The following is a 22,099-nucleotide window of genomic DNA, read 5'->3' on the forward strand; positions in this document are numbered from 1 at the left end:
TCTCTCGGTGATTGGATTGTCTTCATCTTGTGACTGATTCATTCCTCGATGTGGTGGTATAATCACCATACTCACTCTTTTACATTCCTTGTAAACTAGTTGTCTAGCTCTTTAGTGTAATTAGTTTTGAGAGCTTGTCTTGCTTGCTAGTTTAGTATCACCTAGTGGAGCTCTTTAGTGTAGACTTGTTGAGAGCTCTTAGTGAGTAGTGACATAGCCATTATTTGTTCCTAGTGATCATAGCAACTACAATTGTTGGATAGGTGGCTTGCAACCCTTGTAAAGCTAGAGCAAAATTGCATTTTGCCATTTAGGTTACTAACCACTTGCTCTAGTGTGTTTGTAGAAAATTTTTATAGGCTATTCACCCCCTCTAGCCATTTATGACCTTTCAGTGTTGTGCCATGGATCATGTGTGCGCGCCTATGAGTGTAGCCCCCGTGAGTGAGTCATGTCCAGCCATGGGCGTGGGTCGGATCGAGCCACTCAGGAGTTGATCGCTACTAGGACATGTTGTGTGGGCATCGCACTATCCGTTTTTGCTCTGTGGGTCAGTCCTAAGTTTCCATGGCTATTGATGAGACTATATATGTATGTGGACATGCTTGGGTAGCGGGGCCAAAGTCAATGTGGATGTGACTGACCGATGTATTGGAAGTCGTCGATGATTTGGTTGCCGTAGCTCGGGGCACATTGAGTGATAGAAGGGGAGTGCCCGATCTTTCGGTGAGTGGAGATAATTTCGATCTGGTGGAAGTAGACCCTCACGATCCGACTACGACGAGCGAACCCGAAGCGCCAATGCAATCGCTGAACCAACTCCCGATGGTTACCAACCTCGCCGGTGCGAGATCAGCCTGATCACGAAGATCGTTTCCTGCACGCAATCGAAAAACGAACAAGAAAAAGACGCGAGCAATCACAATTATCGCTCGAAGGTGGAGTTCTGAATCACACAAAGACAGCGTGGAATTGCCGTGTTCGAGAGTAGCTAAAGCTAGATGTAAAACAAAACTCGAGTTGTAAACAAAAGGGACTCCGACTAAATAAAGGGGGCGCAGCCCCTGGAGTCCAGATCGACGGCAGGAGGGGGGGCGCCACCAGGGAAAAGGCGGCGGCTGCCAGCCCTAGGCGCCCCACCTGGGCTGCCCTGTTGGGCCATCTTCTTATTCCGCTGGCCCTTCGTTCCTTAACAGCATGATGAAGTTTAATTCTCTCGCACGGGCCCGAGTGATTGGCCCTAGATGATCAACTGGAGGTGCCTGAGGTGCTGCTGGTGTAGATGTACTCGTGGTGTCCTCATCATCCTCCCCTTCTTGAATTGAAGTCGTCCTCGACGGCAACTCCTCATCTTCGCCCGCATAAGGTTTCAAATCTGCAACATTAAAACTCGTGGAAACACCAAACTCCGCAGGCAGGTCAAGGATGTAAGCATTATCATTAATCTTGGTTAGTACTTTAAAAGGACCAGCAGCACGTGGCATCAATTTAGAACGACGTAAAGTAGGAAAACGATCCTTTCTTAAATGCAACCAAACCAGATCACCCGGTTCAAAAGTAACATGTTTTCTCCCTTTACTACCCGCAACCTGATATTTCGCATTAGCAGTAGCAATGTTTTGTTTAGTTTGTTCATGCAAGCTAATCATTTGATCAATATGTGCAGCGGCATCTATGTGTGGAGCGTCCTCAGCATCAAGAGCAAACAAATCAATGGGCGCTCGAGGAATATAACCATAAACAATCTGAAAGGGACACATTTTTGTAGAAGAATGCGTTGCATGATTATAAGCAAACTCAACATGAGGCAAGCAATCCTCCCAACGTTTCAAGTTTTTATCTAAAACAGCCCTAAGCATGGTTGACAAAGTTCGATTAACCACCTCAGTTTGCCCATCAGTCTGAGGGTGACAAGTAGTGCTAAACAGCAATTTAGTTCCCATTTTATTCCACAGTGATCTCCAAAAATGACTGAGAAACTTAGCATCACGATCAGAGACTATTGTATTTGGAATACCATGCAAACGAATAATCTCTTTAAAGAACAATTCAGCAATATTGCTAGCATCATCAGTCTTATGACAAGGTATAAAATGAGCCATTTTGGAGAAACGATCAACAACCACAAAAATACTGTCCCTCCCCTTCTTAGTTCGAGGCAATCCCAAAACAAAGTCCATAGAAATATCAAGCCAAGGGGAAGTAGGAACAGGCAAAGGCATGTACAAACCATGGTTGTTCAATCGTGACTTAGATTTCTGGCAAGTATTGCAACGTGCAACAAGGCGCTCAACATCAGCGCGCATCCGGGGCCAAAAGAAATGAGCAGCCAGCACCTCATGCGTCTTGTAGACGCCAAAGTGCCCCATGAGACCGCCTCCATGCGCTTCCTGTAACAACAAACGACGAACCGAGCTAGCTGGAACACACAGCTTGTTAGCGCGAAACAGGAACCCGTCCTGTATGTGAAATTTGCCCCATGGTTTGCCATGAATACAATGGGCAAAAGCATCTTTAAAATCAGCATCATCCACATATTGATCCTTCACAGTTTGCAGGCCAAAAATTTTAAAATCTAACTGTGATAGCATGGTATAGCGACGAGACAAAGCATCAGCAATAACATTTTCTTTCCCGCTCTTGTGTTTAATAATGTAAGGAAAAGACTCAATGAATTCTACCCATTTAGCATGACGACGGTTCAGGTTTGTTTGGGTACGAATATGTTTTAAAGCCTCATGATCAGAATGAATTATAAACTCACGATGCCAAAGGTAGTGCTGCCAAGTATGCAAAGTGCGCACTAAAGCATAAAGCTCCTTATCATAAGTAGAATAATTCAAGCTAGCACCACTTAATTTCTCGCTAAAATAGGCAACAGGTTTTCCTTCTTGTAACAAAACAGCACCTAGCCCAATACCGCTAGCATCACATTCAAGCTCAAACACTTTAGTAAAATCAGGCAACTGCAAGAGAGGAGAATTGGTTAACTTATCTTTCAAGGTGCTGAACGCAACCTCTTGCGAATCACTCCAAGCAAAGGGGACATCCTTCTTTGTAAGCTAATGTATTGGCGCTGCAATGGAGCTAAAATCACGAACAAACCTGCGGTAGAAACCTGCAAGGCCAAGAAAGCTTCGAATTTGTGTGACCGTCGTCGGTGTAGGCCACGCCCGAATGGCATCGATCTTGCTGCTATCCACCTCAATGCCCTGTGGAGTAACAACATAGCCAAGAAACGAGACACGTTGTGTGCAAAACATGCATTTTTCGATGTTAGCAAATAAATTGGCCGCACGCAACGCATCAAAAACAGCACGCAAATGGTCTAAATGCTCTTCCATAGACTTGCTGTAAATAAGGATATCATCAAAATAGACAACTACAAACAATCCTATGAAGGGCCTCAGAACTTCATTCATCAAACGCATAAAAGTGCTGGGAGCATTCGTCAAACCAAACGGCATAACCAACCATTCATATAACCCAAATTTTGTTTTAAAAGCCGTTTTCCATTCATCACCTAATTTCATGCGAATCTGATGGTAGCCACTACGCAAATCAATCTTAGTAAAAATAATGGCACCACTAAGCTCATCTAGCATATCATCAAGGCGTGGTATAGGATATCGGTAGCGAATGGTAATGTTATTAATAGCACGACAGTCTACACACATACGCCAAGAGCCATCTTTCTTTGGAACAAGTAACACAGGAACAGAGCAAGGGCTAAGAGACTCACGAATATAACCCTTGTCAAGCAACGCCTGTACCTGTCGCTGGATCTCCTTTGTCTCATCCGGATTTGTACGGTACGGGGCGCGGTTCGGGAGCTGTGCGCCGGGAATGAGGTCGATCTGGTGCTCAATGCCACGAAGTGGTGGAAGGCCTGGTGGCAAATCTTTTGGAAAGACATCAGCGTACTCCTGCAAAATGTTAGCAACAGCAGGGGGAATATCCAAAGACGGTGTATCATCAAGGGAAACGAGCACACGAGAGCATATAAGGGCATAGCATGGCAAAGTAGCATCGTGTAACTTATCAAAATCAGCACGTGTAGCAAGCAAAACAGGAGCATTTAACTTGATTTCAGAATTAACAGAGGTCGATGGTGCAAGTTGTTTAGCAGTTTTAGCAGCTCGAGCAAGATCATCTTTAAGAATTTGTTCAGGTGTCATTGGATGTATAATTATTTTTTGACCCTTAAACATGAGAGAATAGTGATTGGAACGACCATGATGCAAGCTATCAGTATCATATTGCCAAGGTCGCCCAAGTAACAGAGAGCATACTTCCATGGGAATAACATCACAATCGACAAAATCAGAATAAGCACCCATGGAGAAAGGAACACGGACCGAACGAGTAATTCTAATTTTCCCACCATCATTAAGCCATTGAATGTGATATGGATGTGGATGCTTACGAGTGGGTAAAGACAACTTCTCAACCAGCGCGGTACTCGCCAAATTGTTGCAGCTGCCGCTGTCGATGATGATGCGAATGGATTGCTCTTGCACAACGCCCTTGGTATGGAAAAGAGTGTGTCGCTGATTCATCTCAGGCGTAGCGACCTGTGTACTAAGAACACGCTGCACAACAAGACTTTCATATCTATCGGCGTCGTCCGGGTTGACATGTACGTCCGTCTTTGCTGCATGGTCAGTGGCAAGCATAGCGGGTTGAATATCGTCAGAATCACTAGCGGAAGAATACTCACCATCGTCACGAATGAGCAAGGCACGCTTGTTCGGACATTCCCGAGACACATGGCCAAATCCTTGGCAACGAAAGCACTGAATATCCCGTGTGCGGCGTGTGGAAGGAACTGCACCTGTGGACGGAGGAGTACCTACAGAAGTGGCTGCCCGCTCACGTGGTGTAGTGGTGGGTGTGGACGGTGCAGGGGGCGCGGGTGCTGAACCGGATGTCGAGCTTCGTCCTGCAAAAGAGTTAGAATATGGCTTCGAGCGGCGTCCCTGTATTTGACGTTCAGCTTTGCAAGCAAATTCAAATAATGTGGTCATATCATAATACTCTTTGTAATCAAGTATATCCTGAATTTCACGGTTTAAACCACCACGAAAACGTGCCATAGCAGCATCGTTTTCCTCAACTAACCCACACCGAATCATGCCTTTTTGCAATTCCTGGTAATAGTCCTCTACAGATTGTGAACCTTGCTGAAAACATTGCATTTTATTAAGCAAATCGCGAGCATAATAAGAAGGTACAAATCTGTATCGCATAGCAGCTTTTAATTGATCCCATGTGGTTGGAACTGTAGCGGGATGTTTTTGTTTATATTCACGCCACCAAATTAAAGCAAAATCAGTAAATTCACTAATAGCAGCTTTAACTTGAGAATTAGCAGGAATATCATGGCATGAAAATTTCTGGTCGACTTCTAATTCCCAATCAAGATATGCAGCAGGATCATATTTGCCATTAAAAGATGGAATTTTAAATTTTATCTTAGCAAAAGAATCATTACCGGGACGGCGTGGCACACGGCGAGCGCGGCCTTGACGGTCTCCACCATCCTGCTCCGTGTCACCAACATAATCGTTCTGGAGATCTACGACCAGCGTGCTCAATGAGTCGAGGCGTGACACGATGGTGTCGAGCGTGGTCTTGGTGGCTGTCTGCGAGAGGTCTAGCTGATCGAACCGCTCGTTCGACGTAGTGACCGTGGAATCCATCCATTCATGCATCGTCTTGATGTCGGTGGCAAGTCCATCAATCTGTGTCCGCATGTCCTGCAGCTCATCCTTCACGTCGTCGCCGTCGCCTGCCATGGTTAGCGCAAACACAAAACCGATGCCAAAATAGGGTGTAACGGTTCACAAGGCGCTCACACTAGTGCTGTTATCAATGTCTTATCCGTTCTTACCTAGCACACAGGGGCGACCCACAACCGACCGGAGGAACTTGCGAAAGATTGGAGCAGCGATTGCCTGGGAACAAAGTCAGCTCGTCGTAGAACTATGTGGAGTTCTGGGTAGGCCGCACTCAAGTCAAGGATTAGCAATTAACGAATGCAGATTAGCGAATGTTCAATAAGTATCCAAAGTACAAGTCACAAGTGCTGGCTAAGACGTGTCCTAGACGTAGCGCAACAAGGTGAAACAAAGGACGATGGAAAGAACTCACAGAACAAGCAAATAGCCCGGATTTTTCTTTTTTTTTTCCAAAAGGTACTAGTAGGAATCAACTTTTTTTTTGTGCACTATTTTTTTTTATATTTTTCTCTGAACAAGGATCACAAAAGATGCAACCACAAAAATTGGCACCTACAACTGAGGTGTTATGTGGCCTACAGAAAAACAACACGTTCTCTGAAAAACGTGCAAAACCCTTGACAATTTTTTTCTATATTTTCCCGAATTTTTTTGGGGATTTTGACGAAACCAAACAGACCGAAGGTGAGTTTGGGTCGGCTCCAAATGGTGTCGAGATGCTCCACAAAAAATTTCAGATTTTTCTGACAAACGAGCGAAAAGTTATGCCTGTTTTACCGAAGGTATCTCAAGTTATGTTTTTCGGAAGGCACAACACGGCGGCGGCAGTTAGGGCAAAGCGTCCCTAAACTCCAACACCGATCACAGGATCAATCGTCCCTGTGACTAACAGCAGTAGGTAGGCGCCAGATGATGTAAGGAGGGCTGCGATGCAGGAGAAATAACAGCGGCTGGCAACCTATCTAGGGTTAGCGCGGTGGCGAGAGATCACACAAGGCGGCTAGCGGGGGCAAGTCGAGTAATATGGTGGCTTCGACTTGTTGTTTGGGAACGGTGGGTGGGATAGCGGCGGAAACAAAGAATAGCAACGGTGCGGTTGAACTACGACCACGAACACAATCCTAAACCAGCAACAAGACTCGACCACGGAAACAAACTCAACAATGCGAAACTGGAACGAAATTGCAAAGGCACAAAGGTTGATAGGACAGCGGAAAGTAAAATATTTTTTTGGCTTTTGTGGACTCTAGGTAATGAACAAATATGAATCGGGAAAACACTCGATAAAGCTCACCGATCAACCTGGAAATCTGATACCACTTGATAGAAGGGGAGTGCCCGATCTTTCGGTGAGTGGAGATAATTTCGATCTGGTGGAAGTAGACCCTCACGATCCGACTACGACGAGCGAACCCGAAGCGCCAATGCAATCGCTGAACCAACTCCCGATGGTTACCAACCTCGCCGGTGCGAGATCAGCCTGATCACGAAGATCGTTTCCTGCACGCAATCGAAAAACGAACAAGAAAAAGACGCGAGCAATCACAATTATCGCTCGAAGGTGGAGTTCTGAATCACACAAAGACGGCGTGGAATTGCCGTGTTCGAGAGTAGCTAAAGCTAGATGTAAAACAAAACTCGAGTTGTAAACAAAAGGGACTCCGACTAAATAAAGGGGGCGCAGCCCCTGGAGTCCAGATCGACGGCAGGAGGGGGGGCGCCACCAGGGAAAAGGCGGCGGCTGCCAGCCCTAGGCGCCCCACCTGGGCTGCCCTGTTGGGCCATCTTCTTATTCCGCTGGCCCTTCGTTCCTTAACAGCATGATGAAGTTTAATTCTCTCGCACGGGCCCGAGTGATTGGCCCTAGATGATCAACTGGAGGCGCCTGAGGTGCTGCTGGTGTAGATGTACTCGTGGTGTCCTCATCATTGAGCCCCTGAGCATCTACTCGTGGTGGAGTTGTTGTAGTCTCTAGGCTGTGGGTTGATGGGGACGCTTCTTTACCGCTTTAAGCAGTCGTAGCTGGTGTGGGTCGGCCTTTCGAGCGGCCTTGGGCTGATCCTTGCTAGCTTGACATCCTCAAGGGGCCTGTGAGCCCCCGAGGAGGGCTTCTTCGCACCCGGCTCGTTGTAGCTTCTGACCGGAAGGGCTCACGTGTTTCGGCGCTTGAATCTTCTTAGTGTGATGGTGTCGCTGTTGCCGCGTCCCCGCTTCCACGTGGTGCTACTGCTTCTGACAAGGAATTGCTGTGACCTATCATTGTGGAAGCTAGCCTTGGGCGCAACATGGTTTGATCCGCTTTTCGTAGAGCGCAGCACGCTCAGGAGGCCTGCTTCCTCAGATGCATGTGCCTCCGAGCGATGGCTGACAGTCCTTCGAAGCATGTTGCGTAGCTTGCCCGTTATGCAGGATCGAATCCTGATTTTGGGTTTGACCCGGCATGGTGTGGTGTTGGTTAGTGGCTCAGTTACTAATGACGATGCCACATGGCGGCGGGTAGCTTCGTCATTCATGCTCATCCTGGCTTGTTGTGTTTTGATGGTGGAGACACTGTCTGAGGAGAGATTCTATCGTAGGGTCCAGTTCTGCAACGTGGCGAGTCTAGACAAGGTATGAACGGATGACGGGCGTTGCCCCATTGGTTCGGGCGATCTCGTGGTTCCCAAAAAGGATGTAGCCACCGTGGGCCATTCCTTGGGTGAGATCACAGTGAGTCATGGCCATCTGGTTTCTTGGGTGGGGGTCTCAGCCATGGCCAGTAATGAGAGAGGGCACCGGGCGCCTCACACAGGTGCACTCTGGGATGCAACCCCCAAGGGCAGTTTTGAGAGTATGTCCGCCATGGGCTATGTGTCTTGGATCTCCATGGCAGGGGTTTGTGTCATAGTTGCGAGCGAACACGGGTGCTGGCCCTTTGATGCTGATGAACTCTTAGTTTTTGTGGTGGATGTGGCTATCGTGGGCCATTCCACCAGTGAGTTCACTAGCAGTGCAAGGAGCCATTGCTTCCTTCAATAATTGAGAGTGCGTGACGGTCCCCTACCTGGTGTGCTAACTATCTGTGTTTTATAAACCAGACTAGTAAATTTATACGATTGTTGTGCTGCACTAGGAAGACGATGGTAGGATCTAATAGACACAAGGATTTATACTGGTTCAGGCCAGAGCTCTACATCTAGTCTTAGAGATGATCGAGTGCGTGTTGCTCGCTTGAATGCTCTAAAGTTGTTACAATGGGGGTGCCAGAAAGGTGGAAGAGATGGAAGGACCTATGCTAGGCGAAGGGCTGTCCGAAGAGAAGCTCTAGGAGCCCTACTACAATGGTGAATGAATGGAATGGTAGAGGATTCAGAATGTCTAGAGAGGGTGCCCTAGTTGCCCTTATATAGAGTTCGGGGCTCGAGCACATACAAAGCAGGTGGTTCTCCTGACCGAAGGGTCGAGAGCTTGAGAGAGGTCCTAGCTAACTTGGCTTGCAAGCTACGCTGTCTTCTAGTGCACGTTTGGTCATGGCTATTGTCATGGTCTTCTAGCCACGTTGCGATAGGGTGTGGCGTGGCGCTATAGTGCCAATCATGGTGGCACTGTAGCCTCGATGATGATTCATCAGCCGTCCTGTGCAACGCGGTGTCCATCGTGGTCTTTGTCATCATCTCCTGGTTCCCAGGGGTGTCATACCCAAAGTAGGTAGCTGCCTTGGTGTAAGGTCCTAATGGCTAGAGGGGGTGAATAGCCTATAAAAATTTCTACAACAACACTAAACAAAATGGTTAGACAATTATAAGGCAAAGCAAATGTTGCGCTAGCCTACTAAAATACAAGCCACCTACCACAATTCTAGTCTCTATGATCTCTAGGCACACAAAGGCTATGTCACTACACTAAGTTAGTGAGCTCTCATTGACTAACTAAAGAGACTCTCTAACCACTAGATACGACACAAGCTAGCTCTCAAAACTAATTACACTAAAGTGCTTAGCTACAGTGTGAATGTAAATACACAAGTGGTTGAGATGTTTATACTGCCGTGTAGAGAGGTGTGCCAATCACAAGATGAAGCCAATCAATTACAATAGAGTCCCGATGACAAGAGGTGACAATGATTTTTCATTGAGGTTCACTTGCTTGCTGGCAAGCTACTCCCTGTTGTGGCGATACACTCACTTGGACGTTCATGCGCTAATTGGCATCACATGCCAAACTGTAACACCTCGGGTGTTTAAATATTAAAATCTGACATGTCATCATATGCATTGCAAAGCATTTGGCATTTGGTAAAAACTTTGAGATGCATACACTAATACAAGTTTATATTTATGTGGTATGTGTTGCAATGTATTGTTTGACTCAAGTTCAATGTTTGTTTGGATTTTGAATTTTTCGAGAAAACCCCGCTTTTCAACATTTAAATCCTACCCTAAAAATCTATTTCAAAATCTAAGCATATTTTGGGGTTGGGCCCAAAAGCAAAAGTGTAGAGCTTGGCAAGTTATACAAAGTTTATTTTTGGAGTTTTTCAAGTTGTTTAGAAAAATTTTGAGTAATTCAAAAAGGCGTAATTCGTTAAATTTCCCTATTTGAATTCAAAAGTTCATTTCAAAATCTAGACCGAATTAGGAAATGGTTATAAAAGCAAAGTTGTAGAACTTTTGATTTTGAACAACTTTTATTTTTGGAGATTTTTGAGTTGTTATGAAAATTTGGGAGTAATTTGTGAATTTTGGCGAATGGTAAACTTGTAATTTTGATGAACAGTGTTCACCGCTTGCGCTACACCGCCGGCAAGCTTCGGCTTGCTTCCAGTCGCGCGCGTGGCCGTCTGGGCGTCGCGTTGGCGCGCTGAAGGCTTCGTCGTGGCTTCCTTGAGCTTCCTGGCCATCCTTTTAAGCCTGAGCCGCCATCGTCGTTGCCCTTCTCCCTTGCTCTGTTTTCCCGTCGCCGCTGCTCCACTCCGGCGAGCCCGTGCCGTCGTTGTCGTGCTCCACCATCGCTGATAAGCTAGTCCCAACTCTGCTTTAGCCTTACGCGCTCAGCCAACCCATCAATTCAGCTTAATTTTGCTGGGAACCACCGCTCGTCGTGTTTCTTCTCCACGGCCGGCAGCCCCGCCGTCGAGCCCGCGTCGCCGTGGCCAGCGCGCTACGGTGAGTCCCTGCCCTTGCCGAGTCTTGCTTCGGCTTTGTTGCAATGATGTAGTGCTTTGTGACCCATTGGTTTCTCATTTTGACCACCACAGCTACCGGAGCATCGCTGTCGTTGAAGATCGCTCCGCCGTGAACCCTGTCAACGTCGACCCGTGTCATCGTAGCTCATCCGGTCCCATTCTTTGCTCCAACGTGTTCATGGTGAGCTACTGGACCTTCCCATGCCCTCTATTTCCCCGTTTTTGGCTTCGTTTCGCCGGCGTATCACTGCCGTGTCACCGCGTCCGCCATGGCCGACGACGAGCTAGTGTAGGGCCGTAATCCGTGCTGATAGGGACGTCAATCGATGCGCCTAGACTTGGTGATCATTTTGGTACGTTGGCCGTCGCCGTTGATCTCACCGTCGGCGAGAAATCGCTGGTCAGAGTCGTCGCTGCCGTAGTCAACGTCGGAGGTTGAAGATGACATGTGGGACCCGTTGTCAGTGACTCAGCGTTCAAATGGATTTTTTTTCTATTTTTAGATTTGATTGAATAGTATCTGTTTTTGTTATTTTTGTATAGATTTATTTAAAGCTCCAAAAATTATGAAAATTTTTGTGTGACTTCTCTGTGATGTATAGTATTTAAGAAAAATATGAAATAATGTTTTTCAGTAATTTTTTTATGTGGTAAAAATTGCTCAATTAATTCATAAATGGATTTCCATGATTTTTCTAGGCTTATTTATTTATCCAAAAATTATGAAATTTGTTTTGCCACTTAGTTAACATGTAATGAACATGTACTAAAATTTTGAGCTCAATTAGAATAAGTTGATTTATTTCATAATTTTGAATTAAATAATTAATTCATAAAAGCAAATAGTAACCTTTAATGATTTAGGTTTTTGTTTGGACTTTTGGATTGAGTGATGACCTTGGGTCCTTAGTTGATGATGATCCTTGGCAATTGATGTATGTGTTATGGAAAAAGGATTTAGTTGGTTGACTTGCAACTGTACCGCGAAGGAAAGTTGTATTCAAATTGTTAATTTTGCATCCATCATCGAGCATCATGTTTCATATTCCACATCATGTTAAACATGGCATTGTTATTACGTGTAGTGAACGAAGGTGAAAACATGGTAGTTAATCAAGCTGTTGAGGAGGTTAATCCGTCTGTTGAGGTCGGATCGAATCCTTGTGTAACGTCGCAGGAACCGGACTTTTCCGTCAACGAAGGCAAGCCCCGGATGCATACAACCCTACCTTGTGTTTTACAAATTAATTTCGCTTTTGCTTTCCATTACTGCATTAAGTGATTAGGAGTTAAGTAAGAGCCTAATTGGTGCATTACCACCCTTGTTATTCCATATTTACCATATTACCAGTTTTAAACTCGTATATGCCTAGTTTTGCTTAGCTATGCATAGAACGATGAAAGTCGGGTGACCCCCTGCCACCTGCAAGTTTTAAATGGGACATTGGTCAATATTGTTTGCATGTGATATGGGAATGTGGAGTAATAAATCTAGACCGGGCGGACTCGGTGTGTGTGAGCCACAAGACATGGAGGTCTTGTGAGCGGGTTCTTTCCGCCTGTGTCGATTAAGGCACGTCCATTGTTGAATTGTATGAGGTGAGAATTTGTAGTACTAACCACATACTCTGGTAAGCCTGAACTTGGAAATTCTATTACGAGAATGGCTACTCGCGCACTGGGAGTGGATAGATGGCGGGAATAGCGTGTACCCACGTGGCCATGGGCTGGAATGGTGGAGTACTGTATTCTCAGGTGGCGCGGACCTGTTCTTGTTTTAGAGGATTCGAGGGTAGGTTGATATATGTGAGTCGGGGACCTACATATGTCGTGTGGTCTGGAATCCCCAACTGGGCTTAATCGGTTCGAATCGTCGTTGCTCCTCGGTTATGGAGACTCAACTCACTGTTCATCATCGTAGAATTAATAACCGGAACTTAAATAAGGCTTGTAAAGGTGTTGGATATGAAGTTTCATGATCTCAGTACGGATCGTGTCAGCTTTGTATATAATTCTTGAGAAGTTTTCTATATAAAGAATGTTGTTAAAAGAGCTTTTACGCAAAAGAACTTTGATCATTGTTAAAGCTATACCTTGAATCCCTGAGCCTGTATTACTGAGTTTATCAGTTAATATTTCGGTTAAGTCTTGTTGAGTACTTTTGTACTCAGGGTTCGTTGACCCCTTGTTGCAGGTGAGCTTCATGAGCAGATCTGTTTTGGATCGTGCTGCATGACTATCGTTTGTTCTGACGATGAGAAGTAAATGTGTGATCCTTGGGTAGGATGTTTATTTTGTGTGTTAAGTATATGTTCATTATGCCACTCCACTACTACTATGGTTTATAATAATTATCGAACTTAGTTTGTAAGGTTTGAAACAACTAGTTTGTGAACTATGTTATCGTAAGACTTCCGCTGTTTTTACTCTGGTTTTGATATTTGAATAAATGTTGTAATACTGCAATGACTCTGTAACGTGATCCTGCTCGGAAATCGTGGATGATTCGGGGTTCCCCGAGGACACCCGATAGTCTTTTTAAGTTATTGGAAACATATGCATAAATGTCAAAGGTCGTCGGACAGTGACAGGTGCATGTGGGCCCTATAACTTAGGAGGTTCTGCCACACAAACCCTTAATAGGGTGCCGCACAATCAACACAAGATGGGGATCACACAACCACGAGCAATCCACTAGAGTACCTTTTGGCTCTCCGCCGAGGAAAGGTCAAGAACCCCTCACAATCACCATGATCAGAGCCGGAGACAAGCACCTTCCTCTGCTCGATGATCCTCGCTGCACCAAGCCGTCTAGGTGGCGGCAACCACCAAGAGTAACAAGCTAAATCCACAGCAGAACACGAATACCAAGTGCCTCTAGATGCAATCACTCAAGCAATGCACTTGGATTCACTCCCAATCTCACAAAGATGATCAATCTATGATGGAGATGAGTGGGAGGGCTTTGGCTAAGCTCACAAGGTTGCTATGTCAATGCAAATGGCCAAGAGAGTGAGCTTGAGCCGGCCATGGGGCTTAAATAGAGACCCCCTCGAAATAGAGTAGTTGGGCTCTCACTATGGCCCAACTTAGGGCGACCGGACACGCCGATCAGATCGACCGGATGCACCAACCCCAGCGTCCGGTGACTGATCGCCATCCACGTGTTTCCCGCGTTCAACGACATCCGCACGATCTCAATGGTCAAGTGACTTAGCGCAACGCCTAAGTCACGACCGGACATGTAGGCAAGCTGACCGGACGCACCACGCCTATGTTAGGTCCTCACGTGCTTGCGCACCAACACCTAGCGACTGAACTCACCGATGGAATGATCGAACGCTCCAATAACGTGGAGTTCGATCAGTTCTAGAGAGCATCTAGAGCCGCATTTTCTCGATCAGACGTGTCCGATGTACCTCGATCGGACCCAGCTCAATGTCCGGTGCAATACCCTAGGTTATGTTGCCTCGGCTTCTACTAACCGGACTCACAACCCAGCGTCCGGTCACAATAAAATAGTAAAAATCACCTCCTTCACTTCACCAACTTCGCCACCCTTGCTCAAATGTGCCAACCACCAAGTGTATCATCTTGTGCACGTGTGTTAGCATATTTTCACAAACATTTTCAAGGGTGTTAGCACTCCACTAGATCTAAATGCATATGCAATGAGTTAGAACACCTAGTGGCACTTTGATAACCGCATTTCGATACGAGTTTCGCCCCTCTTAATAGTATGGCTATCGATCCTAAATGTGATCACACTTACTAAGTGTCTTGATCACCAAACCAAAAAGTTCCTATCAAATTTTACATTTGCCTTGAGCTTTTTGTTTTTCTCTTTCTTCTTTTTCAAGTCCAAGCACTTGATCATCACCATGGTCACACCATCATCATGATCTTCATCATTGCTCCGCCACTTGGAATAGTGAGACCTATCTCATGATCACTTAGATAAATTAGGTTAGCACTTAGGGTTTCATCAATTCACCAAAACCAAACTAGAGCTTTCACCTGGGTCGTCGATCGCTTGGTCGCTTCGCGGAGTCCCTTGTCGTGGATCCCATCCCATAGTGGGTGGGATCGTACAAGCGTCTAGTCGATCCGTATTTGGACGGCGGGTATCGTTCCCCTTACACCGCGGTGTGGTGTTATCTCGTCGGTGCGGCATGACACAGGGATGGTGTCTGACCGGGCTGAGGTGACTGTTGTCCCCTCAGTCCTTGCGGGGTCGGTGCGGCATGCTTGCTCTTGTCAGAGCAGGCGCGCCTTGCTGCCCTCGACCTCCCCCATCCCTCCCGGGGGTCGTGGCCAGGAGAGGTCGTGCGTCTTGCGAGCGCTGTGTGCTAAGGCGGGTGGAAGAGGTCGGGGATGACCCCGGCCTTGGAGACTGGCCCGCTCCGCTCGGCTTTCGCAGGGCCTCGGTCATTTGGGCCCTTGCTGATTGTTGCGTTGTAGGCCACGTGGTCTACTAACTAATTGGTACCTTGAGACACCCCGGGGTTATGACCCCGACACCACCTCTCAAAAAGTGTTAATGGTCATTCTATACTACTTTTCACCATTGGTGCCCCCACACAAGTGAATGACAAAAGCCCTCACATAGTAAGAAATGTGAGGTGAATCTGATGATCATCATTTGTGTGCCTCCAGTCAATCTTACTCCTGGGTTCGTCCCCTGTACGTCATCATCCCTCAACTAAACGTTGAGATGGCGAAAGACCTCTAGTTGAGACGGATAGAGCGCTCGAGTAGCACCTCTCAGGTCCTATATTCGACTCCCGTGGGAGCGAATTTTAGGCTAAGGATAAAAAAAAATCATGTCGTCTATCCCACGGCCAAAGTACAAGTCAAGAAGTCCTGGCCCGGTCCTCACAGGACAACGGTGCCCTTGTGTCAAGGTGGGGCAGGGGTTAATTCGAGGGTTTTTTCGGTCTGTGTGAGAACGTCTTCTCTATCACAGCAATGCCTGGGGATGATCTTATTCCCTGCAAGTCGAGTTAAAAAAAAACATAATGAAATGGCCATCCTATTTCAGAAAACTAGAATGGGTCTGTCTGGTTCCTTCTGGTCCCAAAGACCCAAACCAAATGCGTCCCTAGTCCACAGCGAGACCACAGAAACGGTCGCCATCTGGGCTGAAACGGGTGTCGAGACCAGTACGGCCTGCTGGTGGAAGAAGCTTTCGAATTCATTACTTTGATGATTGTCGCCAACCACACTATTATACTGCTTCTGTCATCTGTGTTTCGTTAAAAAGAAGAAGAGGAAGGTTTGGTACTAGCAGGACGCCCTTGCATTGACCTGCCACAGGGCTTCTATCTCGTCAATAAAAGGTAGTTTTGGTCTCGTACATTTATATTTCAGATTTTCTTTCATTTCATAATAAATCACATGTCTGATGTGGAAATGGACGGCCTCTCTTTTTTGCATTAAAAGTTCTAAACCTGCCATACAGAACATGATCAGAGTGTAGTTGAATTCAACTGTTATCAGTACAAAATTCAAATCTCAAAGGAGCCCACGTCCCCGCGCAGATAATTAGTTGCCTTACAATTTATACAGAGAACACAAATTCGCTAGAAATTTGACTCAGTTTTTCTCTCTCCTTTCAGTCATGCATGCAGCTTATATAATTTACACATTACCGAATTACCGATGAACACACGCCGAACCATTAAACTCGTCACGGCCATGGCCCGAGCCACGTCCGATTACATTTGCTCGCATGTCACGCGCGCAAAGACGCGCGCCACCACCGCCTCAACATTTACGCTGCTGCTGCTGCTTGTCGCCGCCGCCGCCGCCGGCGACGGAGTTCTTGCAGTGCGCGATGGCGGCCTGGATGGCACTCTGCAGCTCCTCCTTCGTGCTCACCTCCGACGACGTCGTCGACGCCTTGGTCACCGACTCCCCCACGGAGAGGTGCCCGCTGGTGGCGGGCGACCCACGCAGCGACGCGGGCGCCGACGACAGCCGCCCCCTGTGCCGCTTGGACGACGACTGGGCGGCGGCGTTAGCGTTACCCCCGGCGTGGCGCGCGGAGGTGAACGTGTGCGGCCGCCCATCCCGCCGCCTGCTGCCCACGTCCGGCCGGCTGCTACTGGCGGAGTAGGACGACGTGAGGAGCTGCTCCACCATCGCCACGTACTTCCGCACCGCCAGGACTATCTCCAGGCCTCGACGCCTCCTCCCGCCGCCAGTTCCGCTGTTGGCTTCCTGCTGCTCCCTGCTGCTGCTGTTCTTCTCCCTGCCGCCCGTTTCGCCGCTGCTCTCGCTTCTTGTCCAGGACAAGGAGACGACTCTGGAGATGAGGAGTGAGAGCTTCTGCTTGGTGGCCTTGCCGACGTTGCCGCCCTCGTTGTTGTTGCTCGTCGTCGTCGTCGCGCTCTGGTGGTGGAGGCTGTGGTGGTCCGTCGTCACTGAGCGGGAGTTGCTGTGGCTGATGTCGCTGACGACGCGGCCGAGGCGGTGGGACATGTTGTCGGCTCGCGCGTGGCCCGCCGTGGACAACGACGTCTTCACCGTCGCCCGTCGGTGGTGCGGAACAGAGCTACGACGAAGGGAAGGGAGAAGGATGGTGAGTGGAAGCCGTGGGGGAGGCAGAGACAGAGAGGTGGTGGTGGGAGAACGATCGAGGCACGAAGCTGTATAAGGGGTGTTCGGTTGCCCTCCTAAATTTTAGTCGCTGTCTCATTAAATATTTGGACACATGTATAAAGTATTAAATATAGACTAATTACGAAACTAATTATATAGTTTGCGACTAATCTGCGAGACGAATCTTTTGAGCCTAATTAGTCCATGATTTGACAATGTTTTGCTACAGTAAGTATTGTTAATGACGGATTAATTATGCTTAAAAATTCGTCTCGTGAAGTACTGACGGATTATGTAATTTGTTTTTTTTATTAATATACGAACATCCCATACAATGTCCTTTCGACACACCTCCTAAATTTTAGTAGCGAAATCAAACACCCCTTAATTATTGGTTTGCATTGGATGCCGTGCCGACGGCGGTGCGTGGTGGCCATGGCTCTGAGAGATGAAGGGCTCGTGTCACTGCACGTGTTTGCATGCAGGTGTGCATGGTGAGCCAGTCGATTGCTCGTTCAGTGAGGTAGGGAGGGTCAAGGCCTGAATGCCTGATTGCAATGCCGAGTTGTTCAGTTGCATTAATTCATCAGCAAAGTGACTGAAACGAGATGAGAGTTTGTGGTTTTTGCCAGGGGCCTGTTTATATGGCAAATTTTTTTGCAAAATGCACTGTAGTACTTTTCGTTGTTATTTGGCAATTAGTGTTCAATCATAGTCTAATTAGGCTTAAAAGATTCGTCTCGTGAATTTCGTCTAAACTGTGTAATTAGTTTTATTTTTTATTTATATTTAATGCTTTATGCATGCGTTCAAAGATTCGATGTGACGGGAAATCTTGAAAAATTTGACAAAATTTTCTGGAACTAAACTGGACCCAGGATGCAGCATGCCAGCAGCTCAGGGAGATGACGATGTTGACGTGGACAGTGTAAACGTATTAAGCGCCACGATAGTGACGTCGTGTACAGTTTTTTTCCCCACATGAGTGGCACAAGTTGCAGGATAACCTGACATGACGACAACAGGTGATGCGGGCCTCCGTGATTTGTGAGGCACACGAAAGGCCTCGTTTTGCAATTGCAACCGAACACGATGTATATCCATACCTAAGGGTTGTAGCTTGGTCAAACGTCCTGACAATATTAATTATTTCAGAACATGCTATATATTGCTAGCTAGTATTGTGGATTAACATGTGTGCGAGAAGACGAGAAATGAAGCAGCTTATACAAGGATTTCATTTCATAGTAAAGAAACCAAAATACTGCACATTGACGACATTGTAGCAAGAGGTCCATGGGGAATTTCCTCAAAATAGCCGTGTTCACACTTCAAAAGTGTAGCCTACTGATGTAAAAAGGTTCCCATCTGATCCAAACCGACAAGCATTTCAATCATGCTTCCGATTCAAGACACCTCGCCAAGGGGTTTAAATGGCATAAGCTCCTAGCTTAACTCTTCCACCGGTAGGGATGGAAAAATAGAAATAGATATTCGAGTTCTCCCATGTTCGTATCCACTAAAACATGTAATATGAATATCCACATTCGTATCCGTTTTTAATGTGGTTACTAAATGGAAGGATTTAAATTAATTTTCTAGTATTTATCTCTATCCGATCCAGATCTATATTCGATAGAAATATGTAATATGCGATATTTACTGTATTCACAAAGAACAAGGTATAATTAATCTATTTAAAATTTATCTCTCAATGATTAGTCACTGGTTATTTAATTTAATATTACTAATGATGCACTGAAATAATTTAATAGTATATCTATAAATAACTTTAATACTAGTTTAGTATTATTAATGATCCATAAATATTACATTAATTTTAGTATTTTTCTAATGTAGTTTAAACCTAATAAATTTGTTGTTGTAATTATTTTAATAATTTAATTTATTTATTTACTAATTTAAATTGTTTTATATAATTTATATGATTTTATGATAAATCTTATATAAAAATGATTACTTAATTTATATTTTTAATTATTAAACATTTATGGATAACTATATTATTTCTTATGAGCCCCTCTAATGAATTCACTCTAAAGTCACTTGCGACTAAAAGACATATACATTCCCCTCATATTCACTTTTCTAGATTTTGAAATGAATATTTGGGGCCATATCAACCCCAAAGTCACTTTTGACTAAAGAGCATATACATTTCCCTCATATTCACTTTTCTAATTTTTAAAATAAATATTTAGGACCCTAAACAAATCCAAATGAAAAAGGTTTCAACTACAAAGGTGTAGATATCATCGAGTACTATAACTTTGGTTTTGGTTATTTCGCTATCCAATGTCGTTTGAAAATTTTGAATTTAAAATCATGAGACATGCAACATAATTTTAGGGCCGTAAATGATTTTAAATAAAAAAGTTATCAGCTACAAAGTTGTATTTCTTATCGAGATCTATAACTTTTGTTTTTTTTTTATCATTTTTCCATCTGAGCTCGTTTGAAAAGTTTGAATTTCAGATTGTGAGAACTTAAAACATAATTTTAGGACCACAAATGATTTCAAATGAAAAAGCTATCAACTACAAAGTTGCAATTCTCATCGAGATCTATAACTTTACTGCTGTGTTTGCAGCACAAGACTGAGCTGCTAAAGGTGCCGCCCAGCCTGGACGCGGAGGCTCCCCTTCTCCCAGACGCAGTAGTCCTTGCCGTGTGCCGCAGGGTGGAAATCCGACGGGATCACGTTGCTCACGTCGTACCTTGTCCCGATCTTCACCATGACCTTCTCGTCGACGACGGCCACGTAGGCGTCGGCGTCCGCGACGAGGATCCGCAGCTTGCTCCCGGCGTGGATGCGGTTCCGCGCCCTGATGGCAGACAGCGTGGATATCTCCTGCTTCAGATTCCAGTCGAACATGTGGTCGTAGAACTGGATATGCATGCACACGTACCCCGCGGATTAGCTATAGGCACCTCTGATTTGGGAGTGAAACTTGGAGATTCTGGAGTAATTAACGAGCACTTACGATGCAGGGGACTCCTGGATGGGTGAGGATGTAGGCGTAGCCCTGCATGACCTTGTCGGACGGGAACGGCCACAGCTTCTGCGTGGATCCGGTGTCATGGTTATCGACGAAGGTGACGGCTTTCTCCGGCATCCACCCGATCATGCCAGCCGCCTTGCCGGAGCTGTCGCGCAGCCGCCACAGCTCCCCCTGCACGCCCGCCTGTAGCAGGCCCTTTGTAGGGAAGTCGAACGCCATCGCGGGCCCGCCGACAGCCTGCACCCAGTTCACCAGCTCCTGCCGGCACTGGTCCTGGTTGGGCGACGGCTTGCCGTCACCGCTGTAGCTCAGGGAGTTCCATATCTCAGCGACGACGAAGCTCGGCCGGGTGTTCTCCACGTACATCTTGGCGATGGCCGGCGAGTAGCCCTTGGCGAAGTCGAGGCGCCAGCCGTCGAAGCCGACGTCGTCGGACTTGAGCCAGTTGAGCCAGGCGGAGAGCTCCCGCTGGACGCGCTCGTTGAGGTGGTCGATGTCGGGCGCCGCCGCGAAGCCCTCGCCCGTGTCGCGGTGGCCCGTCCCGTCCGAGTACTGCGTGTCGTCGCTGCAGATCATGCCGGGGCCCCAGTCCAGGCGGTCGTCGGGCGTCCCGCCCTCGAAGATGCAGTAGATGCCGCGTGCGTCCTTCTTCTCCGCGCATCGGTGGTTGATGACGATGTCCGCCACGCACTGCACGCCCCTCCCGTGGAACGCCGCGATCAGGGACTTGAGCTCCGCCGCCGTGCCGTACTTGGACGCGTCTAGGTCGTATAGGCGCCCCGGCATGTAGCCTGCCGAGATGGTCGTCGTGTTGTTAAGAGTTATATATGTCAACAAACATGGATGTACTCCAGTACTCTGCTGAGCCTGAGCCCTGAGGTGTAGGGCAGTGGAAAGTACCTTGTGGCGAGACGGAGTGCGAGGGTGGAGGCAGCCAGACGTGCGTGACGCCGGCCTTGGCGATGTCGTCGACCTGGGTCTTGAGCCTGTTGTACCAGCCTCCCTGCTGCTTGCACGACTCCCAGTTAAACCCCTGCACGTACGTGCACAGATTGTGGCATGATAAGTTGACGAGATCGTCGTTCTACGTACGACGACATTGACGTGCACAGCAATCGTACCTGGAAGAGGACCTGTGCCTGGACCAGGTCGCAGGCCAGGGTGGTGCAGAGCGCCACGAGGAAGAGCAAACACAATCTGCTCGACTGCTTCATCTGTCTGCGAGTGCTTCACTTATCTGAGGTTGGGTGGTGTTTGGTTGTGCCGAGTGGGCTCGCCGGGGCCCTATATATAGGCCGGCGCCGGCACGGTGGTTGAGTCAGGGAATGCTGAGGAAGGCCCCCACATTAATGTGATGTGGATATATGATATGGATAAAGGGGCCACGTAGGTCCCGCGCAGACAAGAGGGGCAGCAGCCCAACAGGCGCCGAGATGCGGCGGCGTGGTGCTGTTGACGACGAAGACCCGTTGCGGCGGCGGTTGCTCCCATCCTCCCACAGTCCCACTCCCGGCAAGACGGAAGAGCTCGGCGATCGAGCTCGCGGGCGGGCAGCCGCAACTGGAGGC

General features: G+C 47.1%; 3 protein-coding genes across 3 annotated transcripts; all 3 read right to left on the reverse strand.

Annotated features, from left to right (window-relative positions):
• Positions 1 to 3,062: 3,062 nt before the first annotated feature.
• LOC136499986 (uncharacterized) lies at positions 3,063 to 5,798 on the reverse strand. The gene has a single exon (XM_066495451.1). It carries the CDS (start codon positions 5,796 to 5,798, stop codon positions 3,063 to 3,065), a length of 2,736 nt encoding a protein of 911 aa, XP_066351548.1.
• A 10,533-nt stretch (positions 5,799 to 16,331) lies between these two features.
• On the reverse strand, positions 16,332 to 17,525 carry LOC136502073 (probable BRI1 kinase inhibitor 1). Its single transcript, XM_066497561.1, has one exon. The coding sequence runs from the start codon at positions 17,386 to 17,388 to the stop codon at positions 16,672 to 16,674; it is 717 nt and encodes a 238-aa protein (XP_066353658.1). The 5' UTR covers positions 17,389 to 17,525; the 3' UTR covers positions 16,332 to 16,671.
• Positions 17,526 to 20,027: 2,502 nt separating this feature from the next.
• LOC136500478 (alpha-amylase isozyme 3D-like) lies at positions 20,028 to 21,778 on the reverse strand. Its single transcript, XM_066495831.1, has 4 exons — positions 21,653 to 21,778; positions 21,432 to 21,564; positions 20,514 to 21,322; positions 20,028 to 20,416 (listed from the first exon to the last, which is right to left on the reverse strand). The coding sequence occupies exons 1-4, from the start codon at positions 21,743 to 21,745 to the stop codon at positions 20,135 to 20,137; spliced, it is 1,317 nt and encodes a 438-aa protein (XP_066351928.1). The 5' UTR covers positions 21,746 to 21,778; the 3' UTR covers positions 20,028 to 20,134.
• Positions 21,779 to 22,099: the final 321 nt, after the last annotated feature.

The sequence above is a fragment of the Miscanthus floridulus genome, chromosome 13, assembly GCF_019320115.1.
Source record: "Miscanthus floridulus cultivar M001 chromosome 13, ASM1932011v1, whole genome shotgun sequence".
In the NCBI taxonomy this organism is placed as follows: domain Eukaryota; kingdom Viridiplantae; phylum Streptophyta; class Magnoliopsida; order Poales; family Poaceae; genus Miscanthus; species Miscanthus floridulus.

Bases quoted from the DNA above. Each gene is read 5' to 3' on its own strand.
- LOC136499986 (XM_066495451.1), bottom strand. From the start codon at position 5,798: ATGGCAGGCGACGGCGACGACGTGAAGGATGAGCTGCAGGACATGCGG.
- LOC136500478 (XM_066495831.1), bottom strand. From the start codon at position 21,745: ATGAAGCAGTCGAGCAGATTGTGTTTGCTCTTCCTCGTGGCGCTCTGC. The intron at 21,565-21,652 runs GTACGATTGCTG...ACGTACGTGCAG, and splicing joins AGGCACAGGTCCTCTTCCAG to GGGTTTAACTGGGAGTCGTG. The intron at 20,417-20,513 runs GTAAGTGCTCGT...ATGCATATCCAG, and splicing joins ATCCAGGAGTCCCCTGCATC to TTCTACGACCACATGTTCGA.
- LOC136502073 (XM_066497561.1), bottom strand. From the start codon at position 17,388: ATGTCCCACCGCCTCGGCCGCGTCGTCAGCGACATCAGCCACAGCAAC.